Below are 14,581 nucleotides of genomic sequence, written 5' to 3'. Positions count from 1 at the left end.
CAGTGCGACCATCGCTGCTCACATGGCGCCTGGCTTTGTACCTGCAGGAGCTGGGAGGAGCGTTACGTGTTACTGCCACTGGGAAGTGGCGTAGCACACTAAAGGTGGACAAATGCAAGGAGAGAGCCTTTTCCATTAATACAAAGTGCACGCTTTTTATAAGCAAGAATCTGGATTTTTTTGAATTTATTTACTTATTTTTAAGTACGATAAATATTTAGCATCGCTATCCCAGCTCCGTAGGTGCAATGAAAATGTTGGCCTTGGCACATCAGTCGTGCTTTACAGATGACTGTAATTTCCTGAATGTCGAAACTCCAGATTTTTTTCTGCTAAGCAAACTTTTCAGTAGCAAAATAGATGGCCTCCATAATATATCACTGTGTGCAGGGAAAAAATGAAATCTTTATGTACTGCATTATGAATCAATGAGGCATTAAGATTTTTGGAAGGGTGAGTGGACTCTGGAAAATGAAAAACTGCCACTATTCCATCTCTGTAAACCACCGCTTATGGAGTGTCGGCTTTGCAAACCTCTGCCTGCCGTGCCGCAGGAATATCAGTTACAAGCAGAAACCAATTCCTGCAACAGCATTTAGACAGGGTGAGTAGTGTAGTAAATATCTCATTTCTTGCAGAGTCCTGTGGTTGTTCACCAGCTCCTTCTGGGAGGGCTGCTGTGCTTTGCAGCAACAAGCCCGAAGAGAGAGCAGGGAGTGCTGGTTGTGTTGGGACATGGGTGTTTCTATGGGCACATCATCCCCTTTTCTATAGGGTGGAGCGGTGGGTTTGGGACTGGGCACACCACCAAGTCACCCTTCTGTTGGCCAAGTCCAAAAACGGCCACTAAAATATATCTGTATGTATGTAAACATAAACAAGAGGGCTGCTGTTCTTGCTGAATCGGTTGCGTGCAAGGGTGTCCTGCAGAGATCTTAATAACACAGGCAATTAGGAAATTAATAGCACTCTGGCAGATCTGCAGGGCAGCTCTCCCCTACGCAGGCAGTGCTGCGGGTGACGGGTTGGTGCGTGAGGGTGCCTGGGGGCATGAGCCTGTGTGAGCCTGCATATTTCTCACTTATTTAGATCCTGATTTGCAGCACATTAGCATCCAGGTTCCATGCCCGCACATACATGAACACCCATCTTCAGCTGAAATATCTGAAGACTCTGCCTTCCTCTGCCCCTAAAATGCTGAAAATCTTCCCCATCCGATGAATGCTGCGAGCCTTTCCCATTTGATAATTCCACAGGCGATGGGTGAGCTGCTGTAATTGCCACTCTTGCAAATTCCAGCTCCTTTTTATGGGTTCCTCTGGCACTTTCCTCCCGCGGCGGTTACCGTGGGCAGGCTGCTGGCTTCCTACCCCCACCATTAGTGTTTCTAGACAAAACATCTCCGTGAGTCACTGGGTGCTGATAGAAGTGAAAACATAATGATTACTTAGAGGAAATGTAAATTTACATTTGCTAAAGGCTTTAATTCACAGCTCTGAAATACTTATCTCTTTTCCTCATGGGCCGTTGTTCTGAGCTAATGCATCCTGTGATTCTCCAGCACCATGGTGACACCGGAGCAAAGGGATAGAAGTCCCTGTGTGTTTAGGTTTGCTGCTGGAGGGAAAAGTGGGGTTCATTGCTCCTCCCCTCCATTCCCTGGGAGCACAGGGGAGAACCATGGGATGCTTTTTGGCTGCTGATGTGAAGCATCTGGGGCCAATCTGGAGCCAACTCTCCATTCCCAGCACAGTGAGGCTGAGCTTACCAAATATTGTGTGCTCACTGCTGCCCTGGGCACCTCCCAACCTGAAAAGCTGCTCGTTTACCAGTGTTGGGGCTTCCCAGGCACAGTTGGTTGCAGCTCTTCCCCAGCCTTACAGTTATGTCCATAGGTGATAAAATCTGTTAGATTCAGGGTGAGTTGCAATGTTATATATCAACGTTCTGCTTCCCTCCAGGTGACCTCCGAACAGATGCCTGCCTCTCACAAATTAGCAGTGCTTCTCTTTGAGGAACAATTTGCAGTATTAGCAAATCAAATTCTCTGTGGGCAGCTCTTTATGGGAATTAACCTCACCTAGCAGGAGCCGGGAGCGCTGGGCATCCGGCCTGGTGTAATTGAGTTTGACTTCTGTGGGAGACGTGCTGGGGATGATGGATGGGTGAGGGAGACCCACGCCAGCTTTGTGCCCCATCTACTGAAAATTAAAACCCACTAACACAGAGGTCAGGTGGCTTTGGAGCTGTAAAGCTGTGCAGAGGAGGGGAGCTGTGTGCCTCTCATCCCATGTGTTGCAGGTGAGGAAAAAGAAAGAAACCCAAACTCTTTGGCTTCAAAAGACGAAAGTAATGTGCTCTGATAAATGAGCTCTGTTGTTTAATTCGGGAGTATGAGCAGCATATGGGAAGAGTGGGGAGGATGCTGGTCGTCTCTGTGCTGTTGGTCAATTCTGATTGTGGGCTTCTGGGCACTAACCACACAATTGCTTCTCTTTTTAGTACCGTATGCAGCATCCCTGCTGCAGGGTTTGGTTTCATTTTATTTGCTTTCCCACTGGACACAATACAGATCTCATCTGTCCCCCTGCCCTATTCAAAGGGAACTTCCATAGAGTCATAAAGGTTAGAAAACACCACTGAGATCACAGAGTCCGACCATCAACCCATCCCCACCATGCCCACTAACCGCGTCCCTCAGTGCCACTTCTAAATGTCTTTCACTGTGTCCATCCTCACCTGCAGTGTAACTGGGTTGCACAATTGTGCTGTTAGACCAGCAAGCCCCCGGTTGGGCCCCTGTGGGGAAGCAATCTTCCAGAAGTGGAATGCTCTCAAGTTTCTCCTCCTCCCCCATCTCCATCCAACACATTGGGATGTGGAATTACCTCCCGTTCATTGCAGAAGCCCATCGGTGTGTTCGACTGCTGTTGTCACCTGGCTGAGCCTGACCTAGATGCAAGCTGACGTGCTTGAGCAAATTCCTAGGGTAGCCTTAGATTTGTTGGGAGAGTGGACTGTCCTGGCATGTCCCCTGGAAGTCACAGCTCTGCTTCCTCAGCTTTGTGCCAAAATGGTGTTATCTTCCACCTCAACAGGAGATTGAGGTGTCCCTGGGTTGTGTGCTCCCTGTGTGTAGGCTGCAGGTTTTTCCCTCTCTGTAGCCCCTTTTGCTTCAGCCTCATTTCTTAAGGGAAATGGGAAAAGGTTGCTTAGTCCCTCCCCCAGTGACCGATCTGCTAATGGGTGTAATGTTGAGTGAGTGCTTGGCTTTCAGCTTTGCGATGCAAGTCCCCCAGCTCAGAGCTCCATCAGGCCGGGCTCAGGTTTCCAGGCTGAAGGCATGGCAGCTGCCAGCACTGACCTCCACTCTTCCCCTGCCTCTGCCAGCAATTAAACAGCCTCAGTCCTCCAGTGGGGATCAATACTCCTCTGCTTGGCACCAGCAGAGCCAGAGCTCAGTGCAGTCCTTGTGGAGGTGCTGTCTGCTGGGATCTGTTGGAGTTAAGTCATCCTTTTCCTGTCCAGGATCATGTAGAGCTGTTGTGCTCAGCCACTGGTGTGTTTGCACAAAGTCATCTTCCTGATGGAGCAGACAGCTGAACGCACAGGGAGCCGTGGGTCTGGGAAACAGCTGTGTGCAGGGAGATACCAGGAGCAAAGGGCTGTCACACACCTCGGATTCCTGATGGCCAGCCTGCTTTCTGAGTTGCCTGTGAGCTGCTTTTGTTCTGTGCTGCGTGGGCGCCCAGCTCAGCTCTGTTAGAAAGTTGTACTTGCAATGAGCACAACTCTGCAAGACAGAGGAGTGACGCGCAGCCAAGGCTGAGCTCTACCTGCAGACATGCTGTCTGGGGCTCTGAAGCACGAGCTTCAAGGAATGGGCAGGAGCTCCACACCCCCTCATTAAGGCAGCAGAGGGAACCAGCCGTTATGCACAGAGCTAAAAATAATTGCCAGGCTTTTAATCTGCCTCCCAGCTGCAGCAGGAGGATGCTCTGGGTGCTCGATGGCCGAATCCAGCCCTGGCTTGGTGACACATTAAAGCTTGCATGACTTTTTGTAGCTCAATTCAGATAAACTCACAGCAGTGTGGCTGCTTTATGGGAGCTGCTGTGATTTCAAACTTGGATGAGCGTGGCTTGGGGCTGACCCAGAAGCTGGTGTTCCCAAAAGGAATGGTGCCTTTTCTGGTAGAACTTTAACAGCGAAACTGAAGAAGAGGAGGAGAAGTGCTCAAAACATCTGAGATTGACCCCATGTCTCGAAAGCAGGATTCAGCTGGGGGCGTACAGCGTGGCATAAAGCACGGCCCTGACCTTCTAGAGGATGCTGTGCTCAATCCAGGCAAGGCAGGAGCCTTGTGTGGGGCATCCCATAAGCACATGGTGCTGCAGGGAGCCCAGGCACTGCCACCTCTCCGCAGAGCCAAGCGAGCAGCTCTGTGCAGCTGCCTTCAGCTGCTCTCCTTCGACTTCTTTGACAGCTCCTGATGGAGAGACTTGCCTGGCTGAGGCCGTCAGCCCCCCAGAGTGACTGTGCTCCGTTACAGCACCGTTTCTTCCACCAACGTACACATTTTATTCATTCCTTTGTTTTTACAACCGCAGCCGGGAGGGGCTCTTTGTCACTGCCTGTGACCAAAGAGCACAAAAGGAGAGAAGCTGAGCATATGAGCTATGATAAGATGCTCGGTACATCCATCTTGGCTTGGGATTTGTTTCCATTTGTGCATGAACCCCCCACTGATTGCTATGATGACCTCAGAGCATGGGTTTGTGGCCAACTCACTCTGCCAGCAGCACCCCATGGCCCCATCCAGAAGCACGGTCTTTGTACAGAGGGGTAAGCACAGCTTTGCTCAGTAGCACTGATTTATCCTTGCTTAAGAATCGAGTCATTAGTTTAGTGCAGGGTCCCAACAAACTGGGTCCAAGGGTGAGAAGTCCTTGCAGGTGCTGAAGAAGGGGTTTGGGTTTGCCATGTCCCTGTATCCCCACACTTTGCAGTGATACTCCTAGGCCAAAAGTACCTTTCCTCTGGGCCATGCACCAAGGCTTTGGCTCTCCTGGTGTGTTTACATCCCCAGTCAAAGCTCAGGGTGCCAGGTGAGCCCATGGGCACGTGGCTGTGCTGATGGCTGTGTCCTTGCTCCAGACAGCAGGTGCTGCCGTGTCTGGCTGCTGTTGCCTTCCTGGGCTCCTCAGCTTTATTTGGTTTGGTGAGTTTATTGTGCTTCCTACTTCATTTATAAGCTCGAGTGCCCTAGATGAGAAGGGGAATGGCGACTCTCTGCGTTTCCTTTTCCCTTGTGCTACTGGATGCGTTCGGTGCCTGTGATTCACTTTCAAGTCCATCCAGAGACAATTTTCTGTAAAACATTGACATCTAGTGGCTTTTCTGCTGAAGGGAACGGCACAGATCAGAGGCTGGGCTGTGGGGTGGCCACTTTTGGTATCACTTGGAGAGCAAACCAACATCCCATTTCTTGTTTCCGCAGCACCAAGGATGTGGCCATCACTGTGTTTGGCATGCCTGTCCTGGAGGAGTGGGCTTCCCAAGCAGGGCAGTTACTTATTGAGCCACTTTAATTCAGTTTACTTAAACAAATTGCTCTTATCCTGGTGGGGTGTCCCATATCTCCTGGCTACCATGTCATACAAGTTTCCTGTGTGCCACTTTGCACTAAACAAAAGCCACTGCTTCCCTTGGGCATTTCTTCTGTTACAAAATGCTGTAAAAGACCAATAAGATCCCCAGCCCACCCCCACCATACCCTTTAATACATCCCTCAGTGCCACGTTTCCTCTGTTCTTGATCACCTCCAGGAACAGTGACTCCATCACTTCCCTTGGGAAGATTGTCCCAGGTTTCTGGTGATGTGGGCCATCCATTTGCCTTGTGTTTGAGTAGCACAGAACTCACCGCTCTGCCTCTCTCCCCTCTGCAGGAATTTCTACTACATCACCATCCTGCGTGACCCCGTCTCCCGGTACCTGAGCGAATGGCGGCACGTGCAGCGGGGAGCCACGTGGAAGGCGTCCCTGCATGTCTGCGATGGGCGCTCGCCGACCACCGAGGAGCTGCCCAGCTGCTACACAGGGGACGACTGGTCGGGCTGCTCCCTGCAGGAGTTCATGGATTGCCCTTACAACCTCGCCAACAACCGCCAGGTGCGCATGCTGGCCGACCTGAGCCTGGTGGGATGCTACAACCTGTCGGTCATGCCGGAGGAGCAGAGAAACAAGGTTCTGCTGGACAGTGCCAAGGAGAACCTGAAGCGCATGGCCTTCTTCGGCCTTACAGAGTTTCAGAGGAAGACTCAGTATCTCTTTGAGAAGACTTTTAACATGAACTTCATCTCGCCGTTCACGCAGTACAATAGCACAAGGGCCTCCAGCGTGGAGATAGACGAGCAGACTCAGCAGCGCATCGAGGCCCTCAATTTTTTAGACATGGAATTGTACGATTATGCAAAAGACCTGTTTTTGCAGCGCTACCAGTACATGAGGCAGAAGGAGCACCAGGAGGCGCGGCGGAAACGCCAGGAGCAGCGCAAGATCCTGCGGGCAAAGCAGGCACACCTGCGGGAGCAGGGAGAGAACAGCTCCAGCAGTGACTACCTGGGGAACGTGGAGCGCTGGCGGTAGGGAAACGCTCTCAGGACACCGAAAGCAAAGCGGAACCCAGCGCCCACGTGGGAACCGGCCATGGTCCGGATGGAAGATGCTTCTGGAAGCAAAAAGAGGTTAAAACGTTGCCTTTGCAGTTGCCTTTGCAGTAAATGTCGTACTGTACGTGGAACACTTAATCCTAGTGTGTAATTAAATTGTCCTTTTTAGGTTCGTTGGATTATTTATGGGGTACGGGAGCCAAGTAAGCTCATCGGAAATGGTTGCTTGGACGTTCATTTAAAACAACAACAACAAAAAAAATCCTTAAATTAGTTATGAGTACAAAACGGGATGCTGGCAAATGTTGATGATGCTCTGCTGAAATCGATCTGGGAAGCAATCTCATTTCCTAACAGTGAGCATTTTGCATACTCTCACAATGCAGTATACAAGCAAAACCTTTTCCTTTCGATTTTGTCTTAGTTTTCTTTAATAAGGGGCTTTCAAAGGGCACCAACTGATTGTGGTATTTACCGAGTTAACGAGTGGACAACGAGGAGAGCATTGAAGGTCTGGGAAAAAATACCGACCGGTTTTATGTAAGATATTGGCTTTTAAAAGGGTCTAGAAGTAATTTCTCTTGTCATACAAATATTCAGCATTTTAAACTGTTGTCTACCTGCCGCTGTTCAGAGTTTTCAGCTCTGTCCGTCTCATACTGAAAACACAAAACACTGTTCTGAGCTCAGTGCCAATGTTAAAGGCACAGCCTCTGGAGCCTGCAGGGCACTGTGATTTTAGCCATTCTGGAGGAGTTACATCCTCGTGTTTCATAAAGCCTTTTCCAAATTACGGTCTTGTGACAGTATCTGACTGTAAGTCCTTCTTGCCCATTAGAGTACATAATGCTGAGCTTATCATTCTGTAATAACTGGTGATATAAACTAGATGAGATCGTGTCGCGGCTCTTTGTACGGCGTCTGTGAGAAGTCATAAAGCTCTCTAATCCCAGCAATATTATAAAGAGAATCGCTCGACTGAAGAAGTAGATTTAAACTTGAATTAGGATTTACTTCCAGTAAATCTTTGCTACGCAGTGTAAAAATAGGGCTTTTTTTTTTTTTTCTACGCTCTCGAGCCCTTCTTAGTGCTGACAGGTTAGAGATGGCTGGAACGATGGGAAGAAGTATTCCATAGCCATAGCTGCGCAGGATGGCGGGGCGGGATGCGGGCACTGCTGGTGCGGGAGGTGAGGGGCTCCTGTAATCTCTATGCAAAAAACAAGCCAACGAAACAAAAAGAAGAAAGCCACCTCTGTGAGACTTTGGCTCCCGAGTCAGCGCGGTCGCGGGCCCTGCAGGTGGGCTGCAGCGCTCTCAAGCTTTGCACCATCTCAGTCCTCGTGTGCATGGTGCTTCTCAGCTCTCCTTCACTGTCTCCTTCTCCTGCCTGTAATAGCAGATAAGCAGAGAGGGGCACGGAGTGAGGACAGAGGCTGTAGGAGCGTGGCCCATCTCTGTGCCCTGTGCCACAGCATGAAGAGCTGGGCACAGGAGAGTGCCGCGCCACCTACAGCAGTTCTTTGGGTTTGCTTTTTCAATTATCACCGTTTTAATGAGGATCACGGTTGCCAATACGAAGGCTCGGTTGGATTTTGGGTTTGGCAGGAGGGAACTAAGTCGCTCTTTGAAACAAAAGGCGCTGCTGTAAACGGGGCTGAATCAGGAACGAGCTGAGGGCCCATTGCAGAAGGTGCGTTTTGTTATCCTGCTGTGGTGTGCATGGTTTACAGCGACTAGTTGCATTTCCTTTGTGTATACTGTCAGTTGTATATAGAGGATGTACCAATATAAGGATGCCGTTTTGTCATGATCATATCCAATTCTGCTGATTCCCACTGTAGATGCTGTCTTACCGTGTAGATTTACAATCCACTGACTTTGATTGTGTAATTTAACAATAGAACTGATAAATAAAATTTAACTGCAGTCTTCTGATTTCACTGTGATTATTTCCTTATCTGAAGGTGTGCTGGGAACGACGCAGTTCACATTGAGGGCTGATTTTGACACAAATGCAATAGCTCTTGACAGGCAAATATGTGAATTTATAAGCATGGCTTTTCTGACGTGTGTCTGAAACTGCAGCCTCCGAGGGCAGAGCTGCTCTGAGCTCTCTCTGAGAGAGCCATGTGGGAACTGCGGGAGCCTGGCTCAGCCACGCACGGACCCAAACTGCCAAGGACCGCTTCCAAGTGGGTGATGGACTTCAACCTCCTTGCATTCAGTGCCCCTACTCTGCTGAGCTGTGGGTTTCTCACTCCTCCCTTACGGCACAGCTCCCAAACTGCCCCATGGAACTCAGCTCTGTGTTTCCTCAAGGTCTCCCCCCATCCCAGCAGCTTCATCAAGAGGGAACGTTGTCTCTTCTGTTGTACAGAAAGCAGCATAGAACGTCTGAAGTGGGACCATGGAGTCCAGCATTCAGGGGCTCTGAGCAGGTAGGTGGATGGTCCTACATCATGCTGGAGATGTGTGCTCTGTAGGGAGAAACTGGGAATTTCCCCTCTGGGCATGGCAAGCTGGGAAGCGTATTAATAGACATCATTACATTAGAATAATTGCTGTGGAATCAGCAAGCGTGTACATAATCTTTAATGCCTGGGAAAACTCACACAGTTTCAAAATAATTAAAAGTGGGATTAATCTCGAAGCCATACAATGCCTGCCTAATTACTGATGGATAAAGCAGCTGGAATGGCCACAGCACCCTCAGCTTCTTGTTCCCTGTGAAGCCAAACCTCACAGAAACGGGACAGGGTGGAGGCCAGATCCTGCACAGGGCTCTGAGGCTCAGCATAGGGTTCTGCAGCAGCAGTAGGATGAGCCCAGAGCCCCTCAGAGCACTGGCCTCCTGCACAGCCATCCTCTTGTACAAACACAAAATCAATGCAGCTTTGCTGTCGTAGGGCTGTGCCGGCACAGTTCATGGCAGCTGGGGCTGCTCTGCCACAGGAGGAAGCAACAACCCCACAGTGCTGAGCACCACACTGTGTGCCCTGCCTGCTATGCACACCATCAGGTCACCTCCCGTAATGGGGCAGGCACAAATCTACATCATTGGCGCCTTTTTGCCTTTTCCTGAGGTCTGCTTCGGGTTGAAGGTTGATGTCAGGGGCTCCTTTTCCCCATTCCCAGCACTGGTGGTGCAGTCATACAGTGAGGATGACCTGTGCTGCTGCTGCTCTGGACAGCACGTTTACTGCTGCCATAGCCCCATTTGATGTCATCCCCAGAGGTTTTTATGGACACGTTATTTTCATTCAGTAGAAAAATGTCTTCCCCTGTCTGACACGCTGCTCCTTTTAGGCATAAGGAATGGCAACAGCAGTGAAGAATCATAAATCTCTCTCAGACCTGCGCACACAGCTGTGCCACAGGCAGATCTGTGATGATCTATTTCCAACTCAGTGGGAGGTTGTTGTCCTCCCCAGGATGGGAACCAACCGGTGCATGGCACAGCTGTGTGGGACCACAGACAGATCCTGGTGGGACCATGGTGTGCAGCCAGAGTGCGTATCTCCACAACCTCCCTGGAGCAGGGGAGCAGGAGGGGCTCTGGATCCCTATTTAATTCCTTTGGCTCCTTTCAGGCAGATGGCTTAAGTCATTGCTGAGTCCTTTCCCTGCTTGGTTGGGTCTTCCTCAACTCAGATGACTTTTTATTTTCCCTTTCCTCTTTCTCATGGCTGACAGAAAGCTGCGTGGCTCCTGAGTGCACAGAGCGCTGCTGCAGAGCTGTGGCTGCTCTTGGCCCTTTGGGGATGTTACTGCCCATCTGGAAGGAGTCGCGCCGGCTCTGTGTCAAGCATCACATTGATCTGAAAATTACTTTGATGTCTCTTTAAGGCAGCGCAATTTGTGGCCCTCTGCGTTTGTCAAAGCTCATCTCTCTCTCTCCCTTCCCCATCGCAGGGCGGAGGGTTGGCATTATCTGGTATTGCTGCATTGATTTGCTACAAGCAGAGAATTGTGTTATGGATGGGGGGGGGGGGGGGGGGGGGAGAAGGAAACTCAGAATGGAAGCATCAAACTCCCAAATTGCTCCAGTGAGTCTGGAACTGTGCCCTGACCCTAACCCCAAAGGAGCCTGTTTGACCCCACTGCTGTTCTGTCCCAAAGCTGCAGAGGCAACATTAGAAATGAAGATGTAAAGGTGACTCATCCTGTCACCTTTCCTCCAGGATAACTACAGTCTCTGTGTCTGTACGCTCAGCTGTTAATACTGTAAATGAAGAACGATGTTTTCCAGCTTCCTGAATCATTGCTGTCAGTAGAACAAGCAGCCCCAGCGAGCTGCCAAGGATAGAGACGAAAGAAATCATTAATTTTACATTGCTGCTTCGCACAGAGGGGAAGGGATTGCACCTGCACCTTAATGGAGCTATAAAATGGTTGGGTTAGAAGGGACCACAGAGCGCACCCAGTCCCACCCCTGCCATGGGCTGGCTGACCCCACAGCTCAGGCTGCCCAGGGCCCATCCATGGCCTCGGGTACCTCCAGACATGGGGCATCCACAGCTCTGGGCAGCAGTGCTGGGCTTCCCTGCCCTCAGAGCCCTCTCCATTTCCATTTCCATCCTTCAGCTGCCAGCACTGGGTGCAGAGCAGGGGCTGCTCCTTGCTCTTCATTTACCCGAAGGCTCTTTCCAGTACAGTCACGCCTTTGGGTTTAGAATATATGCAAAGATTAAAAAAAAAATTACAGGGAAAAAAAAAACCAACAACATTTGTTGAAGAGATTTATTGTATTTGTTGGCCAAGTTCTGTTTAGTATTCAGAACTGCAGGAAAGCAGGGACCTTAATGTTTACATCCGTACTAATTTAGGCTTTAATTTAGGCAGCGTAATGCAATCTGTCATCCTCTGGATTTTAATAGCTTTTGTATTATTTTGCTCCACGGCTTCTTGGAAATGTGAGCTGCTTTGCTGTGTGACTCCTCAGACCAACAAAGGAGCTATTTACTTAACACACAGGGCTCAGGCCCCTTCCCTGAGCTTGACAAGGCTGTGTGTGTTCATATGCATCATTAATAACTGCGCTTTGCCACCCATCTATTCCCGAGTGTCTCCGTTCTCCTTGACCGAGAAATGCCGCCTCTCCGAGATCTAATGGAAAGTTCAGCCTTTTTAATTTATTTTCTTAGATTAGACTCAGAAAATAACCTGATTGTAATAATACGTAGATCAGTCCCCGAGGAAGACAGGAATAAAAGTAAAAGTGATAGGTGAAAATTAGGCCAAAGCTTCTATTACGGAGGAATCTTTCTGACCCCTGAGCTTTCAGTTCCCATCTGCAGGATGGTGAGCACACAGCACACAGCCGTCAGCCGTTCCATTTTCCAGCACAGAAATGATGGATTTTCTCCCAGAGCGAGCGTTTTCTCTGGAAGTCCAAGCCAAGTGACCATCGTATTTAGATCCATTTCGAGTTGCATCAAATCCATCCTTTGGAAGGGATGTTCCGGGCTGTGCACGCTAGAGGGAGCCCCGGCAAAGCCAATGCAGCAGCTGTGCGCCCTGCGCCCTGCGCTCCGCTCCCCTCGGATGTCAGGAGCGCGCCCCAGTAGGGCAGCATGGCACTCCGGGGCAGCAGTTCTCTTAGTAGGGGTCATAGGGATGTTTGTCAGAGTGTCGGATGGGAAAAAAGCCTTTTGTTTCCAAAATGTTGCATTTTGAGCTCCCTGCTTGAAGTTATCTGTGCTCCTGCTCTGCACCAGCATGTTGGGAACGCTCTGATACAGCCGAGCAGGACGGATTGCCCCCTCTGCATGTGCACAGCACGCAGTTAAAACCTTTGGGTCTGATGTTGAAGCACTGGGACTGACAGTCTTGGGTTCCTTCAGCTGTGTGTCACGGCCAAAGGGTGATGGCAGAAAGGCACACACCTATGGAAGGAGCACACACTTCTCATTAGGAGGTGATGGTAACATCACAGCTGCAGCCTCAAGGAGGTCAAAGCACCACTGCACCACGCACCAGGACCCGCTATCCACAGTGTCAGCTTGCAGCTGTGTTAGCAGCACGGAGGTGTAGGAACACAGCCCGTGCTGGTTATCCGTAGTCATTACAGTGCTGTGTATGTGAGGCCTGAATGACAGCACTCGCGGGCTGTTTGCTGAGCTGTGCTCCAGCACAAGGGCAGCTTTGTTGCAGTTTGATGAGCTGTCTGTGCCGCAGCGCGGGGAAGGGCTGCCTTTTTGTCTGCAAGGAAGCAGCACTTCTGGTAAGGCAGAAACATTTCCCTCTGAACGGCGCAAGAAGAAAAGCCGAGCGCTGGTCTTGTCAAGGGCTGTTCCACTGATAAAACAGAGAACGGGACGGAAGTTTTCTCTTGTCTAGCACGATTATTCTCAGCAAAGAGTAGACATCTCCCGTTTATTTATTTCCTCCTGCCTCCCAGCTGTGTCAGGCAATGGCTCTAAGTTGTGCCAGAGGAGGTTCAGCTTGGAGATCAGGTAAAATTTCATCTCAGTAAGAGCGGTGCTGCAGTGGCACAGGGCTGCTCAAGGAGTGCTGGGGTCACCATGCCTAGAGGTGCTCCTCAATTGCGGGGATGTGACACAGAGGGATGCAGTGATGGGCATGGTGGGGTTGGCTGGGGCTGGATTTGGGGATCTTAGAGGTCTTTTCCAACCCTAATGATTGTGATTTTATAAAATTAGGAGCTCCAGCAATAGTCTGGGGGTGAAATGGTGTGAAGGGTCTCCAGCCGCACCATGACACAGTAGCTGGTGCAGGGCTCACCCAGCTGGGTGAGCACAGGGCTGCATTTCAGGGACGGAGGGTTGGAGCATCATGGTGCAGGAATGTGTGGCATTTCACAACCCTTCCCGGCCCTCCTGTTCTCCCACAGGGATTAGCGCACCTTTTGTGAATCAGGAAAATAATGTTAGCTGAGTAATGCTTCAACAAAGCATCTCTGTGTGTCCCTGCGCCCTGAGGGGAGCACTCAGGTTACACTGCCCAGCCGCACCAAGAGGTGGGGTTAGGGCAGCCATCGGCTTCTGAGGGAGCCCACCATGTGCTTGTGCATGGGCCAGTGATGCCAGAGGAATAAATGGGGATCTCTCTGGAAAAAGGAAGATCCTCTTCAGCATCAGCCCTATTCTGAGCCCACCAGTGAGCCATTCTGGTTCAGCCCAACAGTGCTGCAATCCAGAGGGACGCTCCAGGGATGGCTCTCATTGGAGATTCCCTGCACTCTGGGTACCATTGGGAAACCATTTTTTCTCCTTCTTGATGCATTTTAGGTTCTCCAAAACCACAGCTCAGCACCGAGAGCCAGAGCAGTTTTCTGTGTTGTTCCCCACTGCCACGGTGGGTTTAGTTATGAAAAAAGGCATTGAGGCAGGAGCGGCTCTGCAGCACGACGCAGCAACTGAAAGTAGGAGCTCAGCTTTTATGGCTCTCATACCGACATTTCCTGCTCAGCCGAGGAGCAGCAGCTGTTCTCCCAGTTTACAACACACCAACAGAGCACATTGTTTTCTGATTTGCCTTTTTTATTACAGCAGCTATTGGATGAGGAGCTATGGAAAAACAGCAGGGGAAGAGCAGCCCAGCTGGTTCACCCTCGGGACTTGGGGCACCGCATCAGCACCACTGTGTGGGGTAGGGAAGGGGCTGCAGCACATGCCCCCAGGGACAGAGCAGCCTTGGGATGGGGTACACAGGTGTATGGCAGCCTGTGGGTCTCTGGGGATGCTCCACGAGCTGGGCAGGGGCCTGCTCTGTGCAGCCGATGGGAGCACAGCCATCCAAAGGGACTTCTTTCAATACATCAGTGTGAGGGAGCAGGCAGCTGAGTAGGCAGTGGCCATCTTAACCAGGCGGTAATGCCTTTGTCTCTCTCTCTTTGTTTTTTCACCACACCTGCAAATGGCTGAACTGATTTCTCCCACTCTA

At 50.5% G+C, this 14,581-nt stretch overlaps 1 protein-coding gene across 1 annotated transcript in view; it reads left to right on the top strand.

Annotated features, from left to right (window-relative positions):
* HS6ST2 (heparan sulfate 6-O-sulfotransferase 2) overlaps nucleotides 1-8,611 on the top strand; it is a 94,418-nt gene extending 85,807 nt beyond the window's left edge. The window contains exon 2 of the mRNA XM_015860409.1: nucleotides 5,951-8,611. Coding sequence (XP_015715895.1) covers nucleotides 5,951-6,650 — 700 coding nt within the window. The 3' untranslated portion in view covers nucleotides 6,651-8,611. The remainder of the gene's footprint in view (nucleotides 1-5,950) is intronic.
* Nucleotides 8,612-14,581: the final 5,970 nt, after the last annotated feature.

This window comes from Coturnix japonica, chromosome 4 (assembly GCF_001577835.2).
Source record: "Coturnix japonica isolate 7356 chromosome 4, Coturnix japonica 2.1, whole genome shotgun sequence".
Lineage (NCBI taxonomy): Eukaryota > Metazoa > Chordata > Aves > Galliformes > Phasianidae > Coturnix > Coturnix japonica.
Note: the sequence above shows the minus strand (reverse complement) of the source record. Positions and strands in the feature narration are given on the sequence as shown.